General features: G+C 40.2%; 1 protein-coding gene across 1 annotated transcript in view; it reads right to left on the bottom strand.

Annotated features, from left to right (window-relative positions):
- ryr2a (ryanodine receptor 2a (cardiac)) overlaps positions 1–24,273 on the bottom strand; it is a 612,110-nt gene that overhangs the window by 279,321 nt on the left and 308,516 nt on the right. Inside the window, exons 41-44 of the mRNA XM_069936123.1 lie at positions 12,308–12,422; positions 9,480–9,612; positions 7,471–7,574; positions 4,722–4,857 (exon numbers count right to left, since the gene is read on the bottom strand). Of these exons, the coding sequence (XP_069792224.1) occupies positions 4,722–4,857; positions 7,471–7,574; positions 9,480–9,612; positions 12,308–12,422 (488 nt within the window). The remainder of the gene's footprint in view (positions 1–4,721; positions 4,858–7,470; positions 7,575–9,479; positions 9,613–12,307; positions 12,423–24,273) is intronic.

The raw sequence follows: 24,273 nt of genomic DNA, 5'->3' as shown, positions 1-24,273 counted from the left end.
GGAAGCCGTCCACCACTGGTGCCACAACCTGGCCAGCAGAAGATTCATTCTCCTCACAGACCAGCGGGCCGTGGCGTTCATGTTTAACACTACCCACAAGAGCAAGCTCAAGAACAACAAGATCCTGCGCTGGAGAGTCAAGCCGGCAACCTTCAGCTACGGCATCCAGTACCACACAGGGAAGTTTAACGACTCCCCTGATGCCCTCTCTCCAACCTGCGCTTCTATGCACGACGACAGGCTGCAGGCATTGCATGAGTCCCTCTACCATCCGGGTGACATCAGGTTGTACCACTTCATTAAGTCCCAGAACCTGTCGTATACCATGAGGGATGTCAGGGACATGACCGAGGCCTGCCGGGTCTGCGCGGACTGTAAACCCCATTTCTTCTGCCCGCCCCAGGCCCATGTCATAAAGACCACTCGGCTCTTTGAGCATCTCGGCATGGACTTCAAAGGCCTTCCACGAACCGAAACATCTACTTTCTCACAATAGTGGATGAGCAAACACGCTTCTCTTTCGCTATCCCTGGCCCAGACACCTCCACGGCCAATGTCATCAAGGCCCTGGTGCAGATCTTCACCATGTTTGGTTTCCCCGCTTTCATCCACAGCGATCGGGGTCTAGTTCCATGAGTGACGAGCTTCACCAGTACCTGAGGTGAGGGGCATCACGACTAGCCGCACGACGAGTTATAACCCGAGAGGCAATGGGCAAGTGGAACGCGAAAATGGGGTGGTCTGGAAGGGAGTCCTCCTAGCTCTCAAGTCAAAAGGGTGGGCCATTGAGTACTGGCAGGATGCCCTGCCTGAGGCGCTCCATGCCATTCGGTCGCTGCTATGTACGGCTACCAACTCATGAATGTCTGTTCACATTCCCCAGGAAGTCGGCGACTGGAATGTCCCTCCCGGCATGGCTCACATCCCTGGGACCTGTGCTCCTGCGTAAGCATGTACGGACGAAACCCTGGTTGAGCAGGTCTTCCTCCTACACGCGAACCACAACTACGCCAATGTTAGGTTCGGCAGTGGCAGGGAGGACACAGTCTCAACCAGGGTCCTGGCACCAGCAGGCGCACCCACCACTCCACGGCATCCTTCAGCCCAGGATGACACCGCATACATGGGGGCATACAACCCCATCCCCAGGCAGCTATGGGGCGTGCAGGAACTCCTTGACCACCAGGGGCCCACTTCAGTCCTGTGGGATGAACGAGCCCCCACCCATCCAATACGACTCTCACACATCGACCCTGGCCCCCTCGGCCACCCCTCCACGCAGCACCACACCAGTCACACAGACCCCTGCCGCCAGCCACTTCCCCTCCGACCAGTGACCAGGAGCCAGTCCTACGACGGTCACTGAGACCCAGGCGGCCGCCAGATCGTCTCGATCTGTAAATTTTATTTTGTGTAGTGGGTACGATTCCTTGTTACTGTCCCCCACCACCACCACCCCGGGACAATTTTAAGTATCACCTGCCTACTGCAGGGGGAAACCTCTGTACCTGCTGGAGTGTAAGGGGACAGGACAACACCTGGCCGGCTGTCAATCATTTGGCCTGAATGGATCAAGCCCCATCTGGTCAGGTGTCAATCACCCTCCCGGATATAAGCCTGCGCCCGCCTCCCGAGGCCTCACTCAGAGTTGCTGCAGCTACAGCCAGCCTGGCTCTGTAGAACTCTTTGTGGATTAAAGCCTGTTGTACAGTCTTTACCTTGTATGTGTCTGATTCTGGCTAACACCGCACCACACTAAGTAAAGATCTGGATCCATTGCAATTCGCCGTTCGTCACATTCGCTCCACAGCAGATGTAACATTGCAGGCTCTCCACTCAGCTCTGGATCACCTCAAAAACAGCAACTCATACATACGGCTGCTCTTCATCAACTACAGCTCAGCTTTCAATACCATTAATCTCTCAATTCTGGTCAAGAAACTGCAAACTCTCAGCCTCTGTACCCACCTCTGCAACTGGATCCTTGACGTTCTCATCAGAACACCACAGTCAGTATGAATTGGAAACAACGTCTCTCCTCCTCACTCATTATCAACACAAGTGCACCCCAAGGATGTGTGCTTAACCCACTGCTCTATTCATTATACACCCATGACTCTGTGGCCAGGCACAATTCCAATGCTATCTACAAATTTGCTGATGACATCACAGTTGTCAACAGAATCACAAACGGGAATGAGGAAGCATAAAGAAAGATTAGCTCGTTGAATGGTGTAATGACAACAACCTGGTGCTCAATGTCAGCAAAACCAAAGAGATGATTGTGGACTTCAGGAGAAAGTCAGAGGAGCACAACCCAGTCCTCATCGAGGGCTCAGTAGTGGAGAGGGTAAAGAACTCCAAATTCCTGGGTGTCAACAGCTCTGAGGATCTGTTCTGGAGTTTCTATGTTGATGCAGCTTTTCAAAAGCTATACTTTGTGAGGTGTCTAAGGAAATTTAGTATGTACAATGGAGAGAATAATGGTTGGTTTCATCAGGACAAGGATAAACTTCAGAGGGTTATTAACTTGGCCTGCAACATCACAGGCACCGGACTTTACTCTGTTGAGGACATCTATATAAGGCGGTGTCTTAACAAAGCAATCTTTATCCTCAAAGACCCCCACCACCCAGGCCATGCCCTCCTCACTCTGCTACTATCAGGAAAAGGGTACAGGAGCCTAAAGACAAGCACTCAATGGCACAAGGACAGCTTCTTCCCCGCTGCCATCAGATTCCTGAATGATCAATGAACCAAAGATGCTGTCTTTCTATTCATGCACTATTATTTAAAATTTTTTATAGTAATGTTGTAAGATGGTTATAATATGAATATTTATGACTTTTTCATTTCAATAAATTTTGATTCTGATTAGCATTGTTCAGTTTGTTAATTTCAGCCAGAATGACACCATAATTTTGTTCTCTGCTTTATGCTAAGATTCAAATCTCAGGGTTGCATGTGATTTCATGTATCTACTCTAACAATAACTCGGAACTTTGAACCAAGATTATGAGAGTTGCTTGGTAGTGAAATGCACTAGAAGAGGTGTTTTTGTAAGTGTTTTGTTGAGAAAATAATTTGGCTTGCCCCTGATCATTCAAAATGTTGAATGGTCTAAAATGCCAATTCAAGTGTGAACAAGAATGCACTCGTAAATGATTAGCAGTTGTGGGATTTCCCAGCTGAAGAAACCATCTTCAGAACAAATTAACAAATTAAATCTACCCAATTGGACGAAGATTCTAGACTATGACCCTTCAGTGGAGATTACGGCCATATTGTGTGTTCATGCTGCACTCCAGACTTGTTTCCAAGTGCATACATTTTAAACTTGTAAAAATCTGCAACATTAGGCTGAAGCTTCTGTTGACTAGGAAGAAGCATCTGGTTCACAGGTTATACAGAGTCAGAAGGCACAAGATTCAAACCTGGCCATAGTTAGTCTCGGTATGTGGTGACCAGAGCTTTCACTCCAAATGCTGGGTTGAAATCCAGTGAACATTCTCAGTGGGTGTAGATAGCTTTGCCCCTTGGTGAAGGAAATTTCTGAACCTATAAAACCCTTTTCCTTTAGAATTAACCCTTATTAACAAGTATAATGATGGCAAAGATCATGGAAGCAATGTGTATATATATTTAATTTAGCCCAAGAATCCATCAGACCTATTATAGAAATAGCTCCTTCAGTCCATTGAGTTCACATCGACCATCAAGCAACCATAACACCTATCCTACACTAATTCCATTTTATATTTCCCTCATTCCTTTACTACTTATTTACTGTCATCAATTAACCTGCCAACCCTGCAAGGTGGAAGGAAACCAGGGCGCTCAGAGGAAGCTTATGTGGTCACATACAAACTCCACATAGACAACACCTGAGGTCAGGGTTGAGCAGGCTTCACCAGAATGGAGGCTCTGCTAAGCAGCAGCATTTAGCCATACCTGCATTCTCGAAGAGTGTCTTGAGACATCCCCATAATGGAAGATTCACGATAATCTCAGAGTGAAAATGAATAAGAAATGAAATACCTGGATGTTTTTTGCAGTGTTATCCAGAATACTTATAATTACATTCAAAGGCTGTGATTCCATGATTGATAGGTATTTAAGACTTAATCTGTCTCCTCAGGAACACTGCAAATTTATCATTGATCTATCTTTAGTATTTATGATCTTTTTTAGTGTAATGTACACTATTCTTGTCTTTTTTTATGAAGTGTTTGTTGGGCTGCAGGAACAATTTCAGTGCATACATACATTGCACAATATATATGACAACCAATTCATTGTCATTAACATTAGCCGTGAATAATGAGCACCTTTTTTTCTATTACATTTATATTTTCAACTCTTCTCACTTTACACAAACTCTGATCCAGAATTAACCAAGTATTTTCATGGATGGCCCTTTTGGTCAATTGGCATTTCTGACCTCAGGTACGATCAAACAGAATAAAGTCGTGTGCAAGTCTTCTGCTGAGTAGGTTGCTTTCTATATCACGGGAGGTGATGTTTCTTGTGAAAGGCTTCATCTTCTAATTGATTCATATCATGACTGCATTTGGCTGTGTTAATTTTGCTTGTGTTATTCTTTCAATATGCAAACCACATCCTCAATGTTTAATTTCTTATTTATTCCACAAAGTGAGTGGAATTTATTGCTACATATAGAATCTTCGCTTTCACAGATCATCTGTTTAGGTAGCACTTACCATTGCAAAACACAGCAAAACGGAGAAAATCCAAATACCGCTCCCCTTCCACAGGATTCCATCCAATATCTGGGTAACCCTTGGCAACCAACATGGCACAGCTCTGCAAGCCACATCCAGCCAAATACTGAACAACCTAGGGAACAAAATGTGATCAGTCATTCTCTTGTCATCACCTCCATTCTGCTTTGGAGATATTTGTGAAACCATGTAGTTTGAATGAAATATTTGTGGCAATGCACAAGTATGCCGTGACGAACCGGCCCCGCTTGTTACGTGCGGTCGGCGGGGCAGTCGCGCAAAGATAGCAGCACACATCCATCTCTTCTGGTCCATGCTTGCGTCAGTGTGATGCAAGCCGCGGGACGTACGTGCTGTCCAACTGGCAGCTTACTAAGTGAGCCCGCGAAGTTTAAATAAACTTTCTGCTGTGATACCCAAGCTAGCGGCCTGTATCTCCAGTCTGTACAACTGCTCTCTCTTACAATGCGCTTCATAGTCTTCAAATTCTGGAATAGGTGCAACTCAACAGTTGGACTTTCAACAAGATTATCGCATGGAACCAACCAAATATGAAGACTGATTAACCTGTGAGCAGGTGTTCCAATATCCAGATCATCTATGGCTTGTGTTCTTGAGCAGCATGGTTCTGGGCACAGTCATCCACTGGGAGGTCAGATACAAGGTCATAGGTGAGGCCACAGGCTAAGTTTTCCTCTGGCTTTAACAGGTAGTGAGACTCTAACCTCATCCCCCTCAAAGCTGCCATTTAAATTGAATGTGAAAATATCTCTGACATTTGCACTTAAAATCATTCAGTTTTTTTTTAAATTAAAATGCTAAAAATGCAAAAAAAAAGGCTGGAAATTGAAAAAATACAAAAATAATTATGAACATTTAAATGAGCTTTTTTTAAAGTAAAGCTTTGCTCATCTTTCATCTCTAAGGGGCTACTGGACTTAGGCCTGTTTACAGGTTCAGCAAGTGGGTTACTTACCCTGAGAGCTCGTATATGTTTACAAGCTGACACTGCTCTATTGGACTCCATGGGGAGACCACAATGTGGACTGGTGTCTGGGGCTGTCTTTGGTCCCTGCTGGGAAATAGCCCAGTTGCATGAAGATCCACAAGGATCTTGGCAGAAGGCCAACATGATGAATTTTTTAAAGGCACAAGAGTTTGACGAAAAGAACTTTGTAAACATTTCTGAGGTTTTTTTTGGCAACTTGCTAGCATCAGTCTCATTCACACCTAAAATTATTCCACTTCTCAGCAATCACACATCCATATGTTGTTCTCATTATGCTACAAATTAGAGAATACTCTTCATGGAATGGGCTGCAGAAAGTTTTGTCACCAATCTGAGCATTCATGATTGTTGCTAGAGGACATCTCAAGTTTACATAGTGAGGTCATTGACCTTACTGTGGATCAGACAGGTTAGGCATTGAACAATGAACATTTGATTTAAAATGCTATTTATATACTACAGTTCTGACAGCATGGAGAAAGGAAATTAATATTTTCAAAACAAAAAGATGAGTTGGACTGAGCCACGTAGATACAAATTGAATATTAAGTGGTAAAAAACCAAGATAAGTTCAAAAACGAATGTGGAAAGAAAACTACAAAATCCTGAAAATGGTGTCACAAGTATAGAGTCATACAGAGATCTTTTGGCATATTGCCCTTCATAAATCCAAGTATTGAGTATAGGGATTGGGATGTTATGGTAAAGTTGTATAAGAGGCCAAGTCTGGAGTATTGTGTGTAGTTTTGGTCACCTAACTACAGGAAAGATGTCAACATGATTGAAAGAGAGCAGAGAAGATTAAAAATGTCGCCCAGACTTCACAAAATAAGTTACAGGGAAAGGTTAAACAGGTTAAGACTTTATTCCCTGGGATGTAGAAGAATGAGGGGAGATTTGATAGAGGTATTTAAAATTATGAGGGGGATAGACAGTGTAAATATAGGTAGGCTTTTCCACTGAGGGTAGGTGAGATACAAGCAAAAAGATATGAGTTAATGGTTAAAGGGGAAAAGTTTAGGAGGAACATGAGGGGGATCTTCTTCACTTGAGAATGGTGGAAGTGTGGAATGAGCTGTCAGATGAGGCGGTGAATGTGGGCTCTATTTAAATATTTAAGAAGAATTTGGACAGGTACATAGATGGGAGGGTTAGGCAAGGGCTCTGGACTGAGTGTAGGTCAGTGGGACTTGGCAGAATAATAGTTTAGCATATACTAGAAGGGCTGAAGGACCTGCTTCTGTGCTTTAATATTCTATAGCTCTATGGTTCTCAATGCAGGCTGGAAAGGAAGCTTCCAGAAAAGTAATTGTTATTTGAAGGAGTAAGAATTAACGAAGACAACGTTAACTTATTCAACACCACTCAACTAACATTACTGATGGTTGAAGAGGAGAAGGCACTCAATTCGGTGACATTGGACAAATTTTCCAGTAAATATAAATCATGTGGAATAAAAGGGGAGGTGGCATTAGGGATATGAAATTGGCTTGGGGAGACCCACTTCACAAAACTGGTACCAATTTCGTCTGCAAAATCCATAAGCGTACATTTTGTACTTCCCAGTGTTATATTGTGCTCTTTTATTGGAACTATAAAAGGAGGCTTCAGTCTACTTTCCAAGTCAAGAACTGAACATAAGAGTAGAATTCAATTACTCCAGCAGAGTCAAAAATGAAATTAACCACTAGTAACTAGGTTTGAAATACTGAAAATCACTTTTTCTAAATCAGGCTCCCGCAATGCTAAGGCAAGTTCATTGTTGTCCATCACAGATGCTGCAGCAACATCTAAAGGAGTGGAACCTCGCATGGAAGGAGACGCTGTGGAAAAAAAATAATAGTATGTCAGTGACAGGTTTTGTGTTTTTCAGCATTTGACAGAATACTCTTGGTGTAAATTCCCCTCCCTTAAATAAAATGCAGACCATGAAGATTTTTTTTAATTTTAATCCAATCGTTAATGTTGTTTGGTTAATTGATGAGAGGCGGTGAAATTTAATTTCAGTGTGCATTTAGCTCACTTGGCATGCATCGAAGTGTCAAATATGACATCATATTTGAATACAGATGATGCACTTGGGCCCTGTTAGACCCTCATTTGACTCTGTAAGAAATTGGATTATTCGATTATCTCTATGACCTCAGCAATCACCACTGACTGAACTTCAAAATGTTTGTCTGAATTTATTCATGTCTGGCCTACACATATTCAATAACATCAATCATACACCAATCCATGAAGTTGCCCAAAGAAAAAGTTAAGCTGAACGGCTTAATTTGTATTCGACTGTGGAGTTCCTAAGCACGTTCACAGTGGAAAATTCATAAAACAATGTTCATTGAAATCAGCTGATGGTTTAGAGTTTCTTTCTCTAATAAAGCTTGAATTATAGATAGCCACCTTAAGATTTTGATTGATTTGTCAGAATGGTTTGAAATTCTTTATTGCAATTCGTGGTGGAATTCATCTATTTGTTTCAGATTTATTAATGTCTCTGTTAAGATCTCAATGGAGGAATTGTTGGCAAATTTATTTGTACTCAGCACCTGATCCAGCAGTTTAATTTCCAGATTTTGCAACTCCATTCAGTGTGTCTGAAAACCTCTGAAGAATGTGCCCATTGAACCATTTCTTATGCAAACATCCTGTTGGTAATGTTCAAGTTTTGCAACTTGTTATTTTCATATAAAGTTGTGTCACATTGTACCACTCTTAAATTTTAAACTCATTCTATCAGCACAAGTTAATGTGTATTTAATGTCCATTTTCTATTTTCTTTTATTCAGAATTTCTATGACCAAAGTACAAAAAACCACATTCAGTTTTACTTAACATACAGCAAGCTTTTCAACAGTTTAAGGGAAGCATATATAGTAGGCTCTTTATATTTCACTATAATTTCCATAAATTATCCAATTTAATCAAATCTTTAGTTTTTTTAGATTTTTTTGTTATTGTTCAAAATTACAAATGGATTCATTAATAAAATATTCAATTAACTTACAATATGCCTATATTTTTACACATATAATGCACACGCTATATGATTTTTTACAAACCAGGTAACCCACCATGCCTTATATGCATATGCATGCTGTACAAGATTTTTTTTAACATGTTGAACAGAAAATTGAACTTATTTGAGCATCAACAGGTTCTAAATTAAAATTTATTTTTTAATCGTTTGAATGGAAAAATGCTGAAGTCAAAAACCATATAATAACAAGTAAAATGCTGGACAACATGTTGAAGTAAAAAAACCATCTGAAATAACGAGTAAAATAATGACACCATTGCTGGCTCTTCTTTCATAAACCCTTCTGCTCTTGTAACTACTGTCAGTTTGAAGTTAGCGGTGTAAGATTTGTGTTTGATTCCTTGCATTGTCAAAACTACCAGTACTCTAGATCTCAAAGGTAACATGGGCAGAGCACTAAATGCGAGGGCCTTTTATAATGATTAGGCTAGATCAAATACTGGTGACAGCTATACAAGTTGATAATGTTACCTGTGCATGTATCACTTTGTTTTTCGTGACTTATAGGACATTTTATGAAGGTGCTGGACATGACCGACTAATATTACATGAATATGTGTTTGCGCACTATACATGAACTTTTTGTTTACATACTTCAAGATTTTCTGCACATTGTATGTAAGTGCACGTTATATGAATGAAAATACAGGTAGTACGATCAGTAATGGATAAATATCCTGCATCTTACCTAATCCAACACTGCTATTTTCCAATAGGTAGCTTAAATGGTCAAACATGGCCTTTTGATTTTGTCGACTGATTCGACAGAAATAGCACAGGAAACGACAACAGTTAGCTACCATTTTTGGGAAGATTATTTCCTAAAGAGAAGAGATTGAGAGGCTAAGAGAGTCATAGATGAATTATGAATATTATTTTTGCAAACAGTTTTAATGGACATAACTGAGAAATATTTTTTCCCTCATATTAGTAGATAAAATAGGAAGACATCATAGAACATAGAACTCTACAGCACAGGTCAGGCCTTTCAGCCCATGATGTTGTGCTGACCTACACCTTCTCCACAAACTAAACCTTCCCAACCTCATACCCATAACTCTCTATTTTTCTTGCATCAATGTGTCTTATGAAGAGTCTTTTAAATGTCCCTTCTGTACCAGCCTCCACCACAATTCCTGGCAATGCATTCCTGGCACCCACTACCCTCTGTGTAAAAAACAAACTTACCACTGATATCTCCTCTAAACATTCCTCCCATCGCCTTGAACAAATGTCCTCTGGTTAGGTGACCAAAACTACACTCAATACTCCAGACTTGGCCTCTTATACAAATTTACCATAACATCCCAACCCCTATACTGAATACTTGGATTTATGAAAGGCAATATGCCAAAAGATCTCTTAACGACTCTATACTTGTGACGCCATTTTCAGGGTTTTGTAGAGTTTTCTTTCCACATTCATTTTTGAACTTATCTTGGTTTTTACCACTTAATATTCAATTTGTCTCATCCTGGGAAAAAGGTGCTGGCTATCCATCCTAGCAATGTCTCTCATGATCTTGCAGACCTCTATTAAGTCACCTCTCATCCTTCTCCCCTCCAAGAGAAAAGTTCAAGCCCTGTTGGCCTTGCCCCATAAGACATGTTCTCCAATCCAGGCAACATCCTGGTAAATCTCCTCAGCACCCTCTCCAAGGCTTTCACATCCTTCCTTTAATGAGGCGACCAGAGCAGAACACAATATTCCAAGTGATGTCTAAGCAGAGTTAGATTTAGGGTCACGTGCAAGAGAGTTAGACGAGACATTTTTCATTTAGAGAATGGTGAGTTTCTGTAAAAACACTCAAGTCTCCTAAACATAGAAGGCTATAGACCAGGAAGCTAGAAGATGGGATTGAAACAGATGTGTGCCCCTGCTCTGCATGGATATGATGGGCCAAATGACCTGTTTCCATGCTGGGGTTCTATAATCCCACAGCAAGTTTGCTGGGATATGGCAATTAAACGTTTCTATCAGGGATATCAATATTCAGTACATCGACAGCTATATAGGACCCTGATCAGACCCCACTTGTGCAGTTCTGGTCACCTCACTACCAGGAAGATGTGGAAGCCATAGAAAGGGTGCAGAGGAGATTTACCAAGGATGTCGCCTGGATTAGGGAGCATGCCTTATGAAAACAGGTTGAGTGAACTCGGCCTTTTCTTTTTGGAGTGGCAGAGGATGAGAAATGTCCTGATATAGGTGTTTAGGATGAGGAGAGGTATTGAGAGGTAAGTCAGAGGCTTTTTTCCAGGGCTGTAATGGTTGCCACAAGAGGACACAGGTTTAAGGTGCTGGGGAATAGATATAGAGGAGATGCCAGGGATAATGTTCAAACAAAGAGTGGTGGGTGCGTGGAATGGGCTGCCGGCAACAGTGGTGGAGGCGGATACGATAGGGACCTTTAGGAGACTTTTGAATGGGTACATAGAGCTTAGAAAAGCCTAGTAATTTCTAAGTTAGAGGCATGTTCAGCACAGCCTTGTGGGCTGAAGGGCCTGTATTATGTTGTGTTTTCTATGTGGCTGTCTACATGAGTTCCCAAGGATGTGCATATTTGTTACATACTGTTGAGTCTCACAGAGCTCAGTGCAGACTGACAAAATCTTAAATGTCACACTCATACTGTTGTGTAATACACACAAGTACTAGAGAAACTCAGCAGGTCCTGCAGCAGTTATCGGAAGCAAAAGGATATAGCCAACATTTCAGGCCTGAGCTCTTCCTGTAGATGCCGTATGAACTGCTAAGTTTCTCTGGCACTTGTGTGTATTGCACTGCAACCGCAGTACCCGCAGACATTCCTGCTTAACAACACTCTTACTGTTGTCTCTGCATCAACAATGGTTCACAAGGGGCAATCAAGACCCAAGACACAACCTTTGTGAGGGAGGGACACACTGAAGATGTATTTTTCTTCATCTCTATGGCTAGCTTTAACTGCAGCTGCTCTGAAGGGAGTCCTTTAAATCTGAGACATGCCCCCCATAGTCTCAGTCACAAAGATGTTGCAGTTGTGATCTCGGAAGGCATTTGCCGCCAGGAAATTTTTGATAGTGATTTTTGTTTAGTGGCTCCCCCAATTTGGCGAAGGGAGTCCTTTAAATCTGAGACATGCCCCCCATAGTCTCAGTCACAAAGATGTTGCAGTTATGATCTCAGAAAGCATTTGGCGCCAGGAAATTTTTGATAGTGACTTTTGTTTAGTGGCTCCCCCAATTTGGCGTCAATACAACATGTAGCATCAGTTGAATGCCTCCTTAAGGGTGATATACAATTTTGGAGTTCTGCAGTGTGCAACATTCTGGCTGGGGAAAAAAAAATACCAGAGCTCATTACAATGTTAAATGACTTCTCAGGTTATCTCCAAGGAAGAAATGCTGAATCAGACTTTAACCGCTACCCTTTTCATTTTTGTTTTGAAAACACATGCAAAAGAATTTTTTTTTTAAAAAACACACAAAGAAAGAACGGAGGTGGTGAAAATCAATCCAATCTAACTGCAGTTACCTTCGATTCTCGGCCTCCGAGTACATTCACCATCACTTCCATCACTGTCTCGTGCATCCCCAAGGCTCTCATTAGATTCGGATGCTGATAAAACACTTTATTATTCATTATGTCCCTTCAATGAAAACACAAGAAAATAAAATACTTATTAAGCACAAATGGGATCTGATCCATTGCTCTGTAAATTCCTCCACCATGAGTTTAATTATTCATTTTAAAATAAAAAATATTACCGTTACGGTGGAAATAATAATCATGCTGAATTTAAAAATAAAGGGCATTAAGTCACTAAATAGCAAATTAAATAATTTTAACTGAATCGCTAAAAAAAATTATATAGAAAGAAAAAAGGCTGTTAACACGGCAATCATTTACGATATAAATATTCAGAACATACTTAGATTTTAGATGTCTTTTGTACTGGAGTTATTCTGAGATTGTTCCTTTACTTAATTTTCTGAACATTCTTACTCTCTTCAATTCTTCAGCCAATCTAATTTACTATTTTTACTACACCAATAAATGTTCCGAGCAGCCTGGATATTGAATCACAGAATCATCACAGCTCCCGGCCCACTGACTCCATTCCCATGGCCTTCTCAATCCTATTCCTCTGGCAAAGAATCAGCTGGTGCTTTTACATTTGTCTAGGGGTGTAGACAGAAATTTGATTTAATGTCTTATCCAAGAGACGGCACTTCTCAGTTGTGCACTGGGGTGTCAGCCAAGAATTTCTGTGGAATGCGGCAAAACCCAGAACCTCCTGACCAGAGGAAAGAGAAAGAAACTGACTGAGCCATAGGCAACAGTTTTCACTGGTCAGAATTAGACAAATGAGAGAAGGAATCAAATGACAGTAAGAATTGGTTGAAAGCCCAATGTCTCTTCAAGTCAACGCATGGTGCTCCCCAAAAAGTTTTGTGGTGGTGTGAGTTTCCCTAGGTTACTCCGTTGTCCCAAAGTTGAGTTGTTAGAACCATAGAACACAATGGCACAGAAAGAGACCCCTTCACCCCTTCTATCTGTGCTGAACCATTTTTTTTCCCTCGTCCCACTGACCTGCATCCAGTTCGTAGCCCTAATTTTTAACTGTGCAGATGGGTGGCAGGAGAATTGGGGAAAGTTGACAGGCGTGCGAGAGAGAACAGGTTTCAGGAGGAATGGGTACTTGGGATTGCAGTGAGAACCAGTGAAGATTTGATGGGCCAAATGGGCTCAAGAGGCTTCTGGATAGATGCAGGAATACGAAGGTAATCGAGAAATGTATCATGAGAAAAATGAAAAGAGAACATCCATTCAGATTTCATCCGAAACACGTCGGGCTCCATGAACGGTTTTTCTTATTATCTGAAACTGTCTTTTCCTTATCATCCACATCTTTTCCACTCTTAATGCTGTTCGCAAGAACCCAGCTCTCTTCTCAAACCAAATATAACACTTTGAAATGTCCAAATTTGTATCATTCCAAAGTCTGAGTTCTCGTTCTCGGATCCAAGCTAATAGCTCATTCAAAATGGCCACCCAAGTACACAGGGCAGTAAAGAAGGTATATGGTACATATGGCAGGGTTTTTTGGATAACAGTAAAGAGATCATTTTGCAACTTTATAAAACTTTGGTTAGGCCATACTGTGTGCAATTCTGGTTGTCCCATTACAGGAAAGATGTGGAGGCTGAGTATAGAAGAGGTTAACAAGGATGTTGTCTGGCTTAGAGGGTAGAGGTATGGAGGGAGGTGGGACAAACTTGGGTTATTTTCTCTGGAGCATCGGAGGCCAAGAGAGTTGTGATAGAAGTTACTAAATTATGTGAGGTATTGATAGGATAGACAGTCAGAATCATTCTTTCCCAGGAAAAGGAATCTCATAGGAGAGGATGTGTTTAATATTGGGTGGTGGGAGGAGTTTAAGTGAGATGTGACAGGCATTTTTTTTTAATAAACACAAAGAGTGTTTGGTACCTGGCATGAGTTGTCAAGAGGAAGGAGAGAAAGCATATATAATGGTAGCATTTAAAAGGCTTCTAAACTGACACATATATCTCAAGGGGAAGGAGGGATTTCTACACCATGAGCTGGATTTAAGTTTGATTTAACATCATGTTCAACACAGACAGTAGGGCCAAAGGACATGTTTCTGAGCAGTACTCTTCTATGTTTCACGTCAATAATTTTACAAAAGTTCTGCAATCCATCTCTGACAAGTCCAGAAAATAAACATCCATCCCTTCTCAAATACCTGCCTTGCACCAGGGGCCATTCTCTTCTTTCCCCACAGAATTAATTTCCACACAATTTGTGTTGTATTTTGGTCAAAAAACAAAAAATACCATAAGGCATCGGAGTAAAAATAGGCTATTCAGCCCATCAAATCTGCCCACCATTTAATCATGAGCTGATCCATTTTCCCACACAGCCCCACTGCCCAACCTTCTCCATAACTTTTGAAGCTCTGGCTAATCAAGAACCTTTCATCCTCTACCTTAAATATGCCTACCTGTGGCAATAAATTTCACAGATTGAGCACTCCCTTGCTGAAGAAATTTTACCGCTTCTCTGTTCTAAACAGACGTTCTTCAATCCTGAAGTTGGTGCCCTCTTGTCCTATGGGAAACAACCTTTCTACATCTACTCTGCCATGCCTATCAACATTTGATATGTTTCAATGAGATTCTCCCCTCATTTTCCAAGATGTAAGGGTAAAGGCTCTGTTGTGTATGCATTCACACAATTAAGACTCAGAGACATGATGCTTTCTCATCCTTTACTTCTATTAGATTAACATGGCTACTGACACATAGGGTTTTATATATATATATATATATATATATATAAACCAGTCTTTGCTCGGGATCTGTAGATAGTTGGGTCGGCGGCGACTGCCGCCTTCGCTGACCTTTGGCGGTGACTGCCCGTCTTCGCTACCCTCCTGGCTGCTTGTCTCAGTTACTGGACTCCTCACTGGACTGCTCAACTCCATGATCATCTCTGCCCCCCCCCCTCACTCGGCCTGAGGGGTGGGATGGTTGGGGCAGGCCACGGCAGGTCTGGTTCCACCCCTCCAGTTCATGAGGCAGTTCATGGACCTTAGTGTCAGCCAATGTTCGTAATTGGTCAATGTGCAGCTTCCTTAATCTGTCCCCCACTAAAAGGTGCTCAATTTTTGTAAGATTACTCCTACCACCCATGAGTCTTAATATTGTCTTTAATCTTGTACCAGAACTCTGTCACCCACAACCAAAGTTCTAGGTGGCAATGGTGTTTTTTTTGCAATTGGAGACCCAGACCTGAATGAACTGTGGACAGCCTGGTCCGCAAGTTGCAGCCAAACATTAGTTCTGCTGGGGTGCGTTTTGTGGTAGAATGTGGCATGTTTCTGTATCCCAATAGGATATCTGCGATTTTGTGCATCCAGGAGGCATTTAGAAGTTTCATGGTTTTCATTGCTTTTTTGCATGTTTGTATAAAACGTTCTGTCTCCCCATTAATACATGGGTGATAGGGTGTGGACAAAATATACCTGATATTGATGTCGTGCATAAATTTTTTAAAATATTCTGATGTAAATTGAGGCCCATTGTCCATAATTAATTCATGAGGCATTCCGTAAGTGGCAAAGATAGCTCAGAAACAGTTAATCATGGGATCTGCTTTGGTATTTTTCAGCTGTGAAACTACTGGCCATTTGGTGTGTGCGTCCAGAGCTATTAGGAAAGACTCACCCATGAATGGTCCAGCGAAGTCTACATGAATCTGATGGCAGGGTTTGGATTGCCATTTCCATGGGTTAGCTTCGGCTTGCTGCATTTTTGGCTGCATTGATTGACATACTTTGCGATCTCTTACTGTTGTTTCAATGTCTCTGTCTATGGAGGGCCACCAGACATGCATCTGGGCAAGTGCCTTCATTCGTACCATTCCCGGATGGTTGTGATGCAGTTCTGATAACATGGTCGTTTGCTATTTGGCTGTATGGGTACCCCATAATAAACATCCTTCTTCAACTGATAGTTCATGGCAGTGTGTGTGGTAAGGTTTTAAATCTTCTGGAATGACTTCAGATTCGAGCCAATCGGGGGGCGTGGCAAGATGGCGTAAGGAACAGACGTGCCTTCCAGTCCTCTCCTGACTCTAACTTATTGTTTTGTCTTTAAGTGCCCGTTAAAACATTTTTTAAAAAGTTTATAAATAGTATGAGATGTTGAATTAATACCTAATGGTACATTTGTTAAAAAAAAGTAAAAGAAAACATCAACAGATTGCTAAAAAATTATATTTTCCGAAATTATCTGAGTCTACCTGTTTACAAAAAGCCACGACTCAGCGTGAAATGGATCCAGGAAAACAAGTGAAGAATTCGGCCTTGGAGCTCCGTTCTGATTCCGTAAGTCTTTCTGAAGGTCGTTTTCAGCTGCCTTTAGAACAAAGGGCTGGCCGGATGCCAGTATTTCAAACAACGTCTACCGACTTTGACTGCTGAATTAGCTGGGGTGCCACCAGTTGGAGAGTTAAAGAGTTGTTATTTGATTGCTACACCACCAGTTATATCAGCTCTTCCAGATACTGATGTAACGAAGCTTTTAAAGGAGGTTTGGATCAAAGATAACCCTGATCATCAGCCTCCTGATACTTCTGGGGGGTCTGTGGCAGGGGCTCTTACACGGAGTCAAACTGCAAGAAAAGCTACTAAATTAAAAGAAGGGATAGAAGGTCCTCTGATTCCACAAGAACAGCAGGATCCCACCATGTCTGAATCTACTGATGTTGATATGCTTTTCAAGAGTCTTGAACATAAGATATTTTCTTCAATGATGCATTTAGGAGATTCTATGAATAATTTTACTTCTAAGATTAATGCATTGGTGGATGTCAATACTCAACAGATGGCTGATTATGGAGCTTTTAAAGTCGAAACTATTGAAAGACTTGAGATGTGTGATCAAGGATTATCTGATGTACAAGATCAATTGCAAGATGTGAATAAAACAATTGAAACGTTACAGATTCAGAATAAAAATTTAGCAAAAAAGGTTGATTATTTGGAGAACCAATCCAGACAGAATAATGTGAAAATTGTCGGCTTGCCAGAAGGCATAGAAGGGTCAGATCCAAGAAAATTCTTCACTGAATGGATTCCACAAGTGTTGGGACAAGATAAGTTTTCTGAAGGTTTAATATTGGAACGGGCTCATAGAGCTTTGAGAAGGAGACCTTTTTCAGGACAGAATCCAAGACCTGTTCTGGTTCGCTGTTTAAATTACTGTGATAGAGAGACTATTTTACGTATGGCTATTAGAAATGCACAGCAAAACAAATCTCCTTTGATGGTTCAGAGTAATCGTGTTTTCTTCTATCCGGATTTGAGTCAGGAAATTATGTTTCAACGACGTGAATTTAATTCTGTGAAAGAATTATTGTGGAAAAAAGGATATAAGGCAACATTTAGATACCCTGCGGTACTGAAGATTTTTCAGGATGGATATCAACCAAAGTTCTTTGATAATCCTAAAGAAGCTATGGATTTTGCTCAGTCTTTACCAATTACGCAATTCCAGGAACGATGTAGAGAAAGAGGGCAGAGCTGCAAGAAGGGAATTTGATTTCTGGAAGAAATGGAAGAAACGGTGGTCGCAATGGCAAAGGAAACTAATTTAATAGATAAGGAACATTTGAAACTCAAACGTGAATGGGTTGGGCACATTTTTTATTCTTTGTTTAATTCTAAGGCAAAAGGTGTGGCAATTTTGGTACATAAGAATCTACCATTTTAGTTACAAAGTGAAGAGAAAAATGGTGGAAGATTATTAAAATTAAATTGTACAATCTTTAATGAGGCATGGATTTTGCTTGATGTTTATGCTCATAATGTTGAGGATACAGCTTTTGTTGTGGATATGTCTTTATTACTTGGACAATCGAACTCTAATGTGATGTTGGGGGAGATTTGATTGTGGTGTTGGAGCCTTTATTGGATAAGTACTCAAGAGTAATTAAGAAATCTAAGATGGCAATCCAAGTGATTAATATGATGGCAGATTTGAATTTAATTGATATTTGGCGAAGAGTTAATCCTACAGAGAAAGATTTTTCTTTTTATTCCTCGCGACATAATTATTTTTCTAGAATTGATTATTTTTTAATATCAGCACATTTGCAGGATAGGGTTACATCTGTGGAGTATAAGGCTAGATTGGTTTTGGATCATTCATTATTAATATTAGAATATTTGAGTTCACAAGATGTTCAGAAAGCTTCAAGATGGAGATTTAATACTATGCTGTTACGACGCGAATTTAATTCTGTGAAAGAACGGTTGTGGAAAAAAAGACATAGGGCAACATTCAGGTATTCTGCGGTACTGAAGATTTTTTAGGATGGAAATTAGCCAAAATTCTTTGACAATCCTAAAGAGGTTATGGACTTTGCTTAGTCTCTGCCAATCATGCAGTTTCAGGAATGATGTAGTCCTTCAAGGTCTCCAAAGAGAGTAGAGATGTAAGGTGGGATCCAGATTTTTAAAAGAAATGGAAGCAATGGTGATCGAAGTGGTAACGTTGATTTAAAAAAATAAATCTTTTATCTTTTTTTTAAAAAGAGTTTAAATAGTTTAAATAATGATGATAGTTTAATGAAATGGGAGTTGGGAGAGGGAACTGGGTGGGCACTAGTTTCCAGAAGTCATCAGCTACCTGTGAGTTATCTCACACCCAATATTTTGGGGGAGTTACCGCTTTGGGCGGTTTAAACAGGAGGAGGTAGTTGTGACCTCCGACCTGTTTTTTTTTTCTTTTTAATTTTTGGGTTAAGAAGTGAAGGTTTTTTTATTATTATTTTTTTTAAATAAATAATTATTATTTTTTTAAACTCTTTGTTTTGATTGTAATTGAGAGGGAATTAGGAGGTTTTTTTCTCTCCTTTTTTCTCTTTTTTTTGGTTTTTTTTTCTCTTTTTACTTTCTTTTTTAAGAGGATGATGTCACAGAAGATAATAAGTCAAAAATTGAGGATGTTGAATTAGATGAAGAGGAAGATGAGGGGAAAGGTGATAAGAAGAAGAAGAAAATTAAGTACAAATACATTGAGGGAGAAGAGTTTAATAAAATTAAGTTAATTTTGATAGAGAATTTTGAAGATGTTATAAATGAAGAATATGGAGAATTTTATAAGAGTTTGAACTTTTTTTTTCTTTTTTATATAAGGGGAGGGGAAGGGAATAAAAAGTTTATCTGATTGTTTTTCTAAGGGATGTTTTTGTTCTCTCGATGAATTATAAAGGAAACTTGGTATTAATGGAAATTCTGTATTTATGTATTATTAATTATAATTTTTTGTATAACAGATATGTGGTTGATATATGATTTTAATATTTGAATTTAGTTTTAAAGTGGATTTCATTTGTTAAATACATGAATTATGTTTGATTTAAATATATGTTTAAGGGTATTATTTTAGTATTGATTTTTTTTGTTGTTAGTAATTTTTTTTGTTGTTAAGTTTTACCCTTTTTTTGTAAGTGGGTTTTTTTCTATTTTATTTACAACATTGTTAATTAATTCTTCACTCTTTATTTTGGGGGGAGGGTTGGATTAATTTTAAATTAGATGATTAATGTTGTGTTATAATTATTGGGGGGTTAATTTGTGTAGTTTAATGATGTAGTATTCTAATTTTTATTATCTTATTTTTTATTATTTCTTTAAATGTAATTTTTATTTTATTCATGTCATAAAATTTTAAATAAAGTTTAAAAAAAAAGATTCGGGCCACCCATTAAGGGTGAAGTATAGCATCTTGCTTAATGTTGCCTCTTTTTGGGTTTCCTTTCTGATCATCTGGGCTGTAATGGGCAGTGGTTGAAGTTGTTCTTGGTTGATCGCTGCTGCCTCTGCTCTCCATTTAATAATTTCTTTTTGTTGTTCTGTCTCGGGTAGTGGCATGTGTGATAAGGCATCTGTGTGGCTGTTGAGTGTTCCTGGTTTATGTTTTATATATTTACACGCTGCTAGTAGCATGGCCCACCTTTGAATTCTGGCCATCAGCTAATACTGATATACCTTTGTGTGGCCCCAGGATTAAACTAAGAGGCTTGTTGTCTGTGATCAGGGTGAATTTTCTTCCGTAAAGATATTGGTGGAAATTTTTTACACCAAAAATTATTGCCAATCCTTCTTTTTCTAGCTGGGCGTAATTGCGTTGTTAATGTTCGCGAAACATACGCTACTGGTTTCTCCTTTTTCTGTGATTTGGGATAGTACCGCTCCTAGTCCCACTGGTGAAGCATCCACGGCTAGAGTAACTTCTTTACTAGAGTCATAGTGGATCAGCACCTTATTTGTTGATGTTAGTATTTCCTTTAGTTGATCGATTGTGTTTTTAGTTTCTGTGTTTGATCTTTCTTGAGTAATTGGTTCAGCGGGCTGCATAGTGTAGACATATTAGGGATATGTTTTCGGTCGTGATTAACAAGTCCTAGGAAGGACGGTAATTCCGATTTGTTAGTTGGGTATGGGGCCTCGTAAACAGCTTCTGTTCCTGCTGGATTCATTCGCACCCCCTCATTGTCAATTGTAAACCCAAGATATGTTACTGAGGGGGACATGAAGATACATTTGTCCTGTTGTAGTCTGGTTAAAACCTTTTCAAGGTAAGTGTTCACTGTCATTTCAGCCGGTGATGATGATATCATCTGGGTCCACGTAGTAATTTGTCCATTGTTGCTTGAAAAATCGCAGGTGCTACTGAAATTCATGTGTGTACAGGTGAATAGTCCCAGATGGGTATTCATTGTCACATATTCCCTTGATTTTTTTTGTCCAATTCTATTAGTTGATATACTCGTGACAAATATAGTTTTGTGAATTTTTGTTCTCCAATTAATGGTTGGAACAATTCTTCTTCCTTCGGTATTGGGTGTTCGGGTATTTTGAGTGATGGATTGATGATAACTTTATAATCACCGCAAATGCAAATTTCACCATTTACTTTTTGTAAAGGTACAATGGGCGCTGCCCAATCACTTTATTGTATTGGTTCTAATATGCCTTCATCTTTAGTCTGTTTAATTCAGCCTTAATTTTCTATTTCATAGCAAATGGGACTGTTTTGGCTTTGAAGAATTTTGGTTCTGCATTATCATTTAATTGCAGTTTGGCTTGAACACCTTTGATTTTCCCCAATTCTTATAGGAAAACCTGTTCAGAATTTGGTCGAGTTCAGGCTAGGAGGTGTTAGTGTGGCTTATATTTAGCATTGAACTGATTTCCAGCCAGTCTAGGGCAATGTGTTGTAGCCAGTTTCTTCCGAAAAGTGCTGGTCTCTGGGTATCTACAATGTTGAGAGAGAGTGTTTTTGGTTGCTGTTGTTTGCATTGTACTTGGACCGTACATTTTCCAAATACTTTGATTCTGTCCCCTGTAACAGATCTTGGAGTTTTTTCAGTTTTTTTTTAACCTGGAGGCGTGGTAGCAAGCGTTCCTTTACATGTAACGGCATTAGGGACACCTCTGCCCCTGTGACTCACTCCACCTTCAGGGGTGTCCATTAATTTTTAGCTGTACAAAGATTGCTGTTTTTCTTCCATTTATTCCTCAGAGGTGTAATATCTCAGGAGTTGAAATTTTAGGAACTTGAAGGACAGCTGTTAGGCTGTTATTATCACCTAGTTTGCCTCTCTCTCTCTACAACTGTTTTGATTTTAACTGCTTGTTTAATTCAGTTCACCTGCACTTTAGAAGCTGACATTTAGCTTTGATATGTCCTTCTGTTTTGCAATGGTTGCATTTAGAATTTTTGAAGAAACAGTTTTCTGGTCGGTGGTTGTATTTCTCACAATGGAAGCATTGTTGGCAGGAAGACCTCCTGACCAGTAGGTCTGGTTGACCCACATCCAAGTTTTTATCTGCCATTTCAGAGCTGCAGGCAGTTCTATATGCAATTTGTAGCATAACGTCTTCATCTGTTGCTAATAATTCTTGCCTTGCTTGGCGATTTGCCAGCCCCATCACTAACCTGTCTCGCAGTGCCTGATTTAGAAAATGCTTGAAATGACAGTGCTCCACCAGTTTGCGCAATGATGCCAGGTATTCACTTACTGTTTCTCCTGGTCCTTGTCTCCTTTCATAGAATCATTGCCTTGCTGGGGCTTAAATGGTTCCTTAGAGCTGTACATAATTCGTTGAATGTCTTAGTTCCTGGATCCTCTGGGGCCAGCAAGGTCTTAAGGAGGTTGAATGTTTTTGTGCCCATTATACTGAGGAAGAGGGAATGTTCACAGTTTACTGGACCTTCCACAATATTGTGGGCTATGCAGTAGTGGTTAAACTGTTCTTCGTAGTTATCCCAACTTTCTTCTACTTCATTGAATTCCCCGACCTTACCCTCCACCATCATGGCGCACTTTCATTTTGATCTTTTGGCGGAAATTTGTTGGGGTTGTTAGGTAGATGCTTTATAGCTTTCTTCTGTTGTTTTCTTTCTTATGGTTGGTGCATGGAGTATGTGTAGTGTTTGTTTTGTTCCTCATCACCACTGTTGCGTAGGCACTCACATAATTGAGACTTGGAGACGTGATGCTTTCTCATCCTTTACTTCTATACGACTAACATGGCTACTGACACACAGGGTGTTATATACATGGAAGGGTGACATCATGACGTGGGCGTCATGATGTCCAGCAGAGGGCGGCCTTATACCCAACAGGTTCCCTTATTGTCACATAATACTACATTTAGAATGTAACACACATGAAACTCTTTAACTTTTGTCTACTGTAAGGCAGCCAGACACTTTGCCCAGCGCCTCCCCACAGAAACCTACAGCACCTGGTGTTTCTAGGTGGTCTCCCCTCCAAGTACAGACCAGTCCTGAGCCTCCTTAGCTTCTGATATCAGACCATCTCAGGTGTATTCAGGCTATTAGGTGTTTTTCTCCAATATTCCAATGAGCATAGGACGAGCTATCAAACGCCCCTCAGATAAAAACTCTTTCATTCCTGAAATCATCCTGCTGAACGTCCTCTGACCCTCAGGACCTTTCAAAGCAGGCTTGGGTATCAGGCTATGATACTGCACCCTGCACCCCATGCTCAAGGCTTGAAAGTTCATCATTGGAGATAAGACATTCTTCTTGGCAAGACTCTTCTGCAAAGCGGTTTTCTCAATTTCTTTAAACCTCCCACCCAACAAGCGGGAATGTTTATCCCAGCTCACCGCCTCCCAATTGTAAAACCCCTTGATCTCATAAACCTACATCATTGCAGAGTCCTTGCGCTAACTGCACTTTTTTCTGTGGTACTTTATTCTGTGTATTCGTTTAATTTTGCACTACCCTGTTACACTTAATTAAAGGCTGATTTGTTTGGAACAAAATTTTTCACTGTATCTCAGTGCACTCTGCAGTAAGGAACAATTCCACATTCAATTCAAATTTCAAGTGAGGAATTCACTGCTTCAGGCAAAACACTGCCTTTTACGCCTCACCCAAGTAAGACAAGGTCAAGGTTTCATTCACTTGCTATCCATTTGACTATGGCTGGATTAAGTTACAATTACAAGTAAAAGATAACAGCAAATGGTTTCGACTTACTACCTACGTAACTACTTTAAAAATGATGATATTAATTCGACACGAAGGAGTGGTCAGACAAGCCTAACGCAGTTTTATCCTGCCTTCACTTTATCCTACATACAAGCAGATCCCAGCATCCCAGCTTGAGGCCTGATTTTTATGCAGAAATATTAGCCTAATATCCATGTTAACACATTGAAAATGCTTTTCAGCCAGAAAAGGGTAAACATTGAGGAATTCATCATGTTAGTAGTTCTTAAATGCACCAATGGAGTATCATCAATCCATTCCCAAATTCAAATACATTGTCACACAGGAGTAACAGCGAGAAACAATTTTTTTTTTACAATAACTATGTTATACACCTAACCTTTCAATTATACAGTAAAACCCCTGTTTTCTGGC

The sequence above is a fragment of the Narcine bancroftii genome, chromosome 4 (genome assembly GCF_036971445.1).
Source record: "Narcine bancroftii isolate sNarBan1 chromosome 4, sNarBan1.hap1, whole genome shotgun sequence".
Classification (NCBI taxonomy): Eukaryota; Metazoa; Chordata; class Chondrichthyes; order Torpediniformes; family Narcinidae; genus Narcine; species Narcine bancroftii.
The sequence above is the reverse complement of the archived record's forward strand: the minus strand, read 5'-3'. Positions and strand labels throughout refer to the sequence as shown.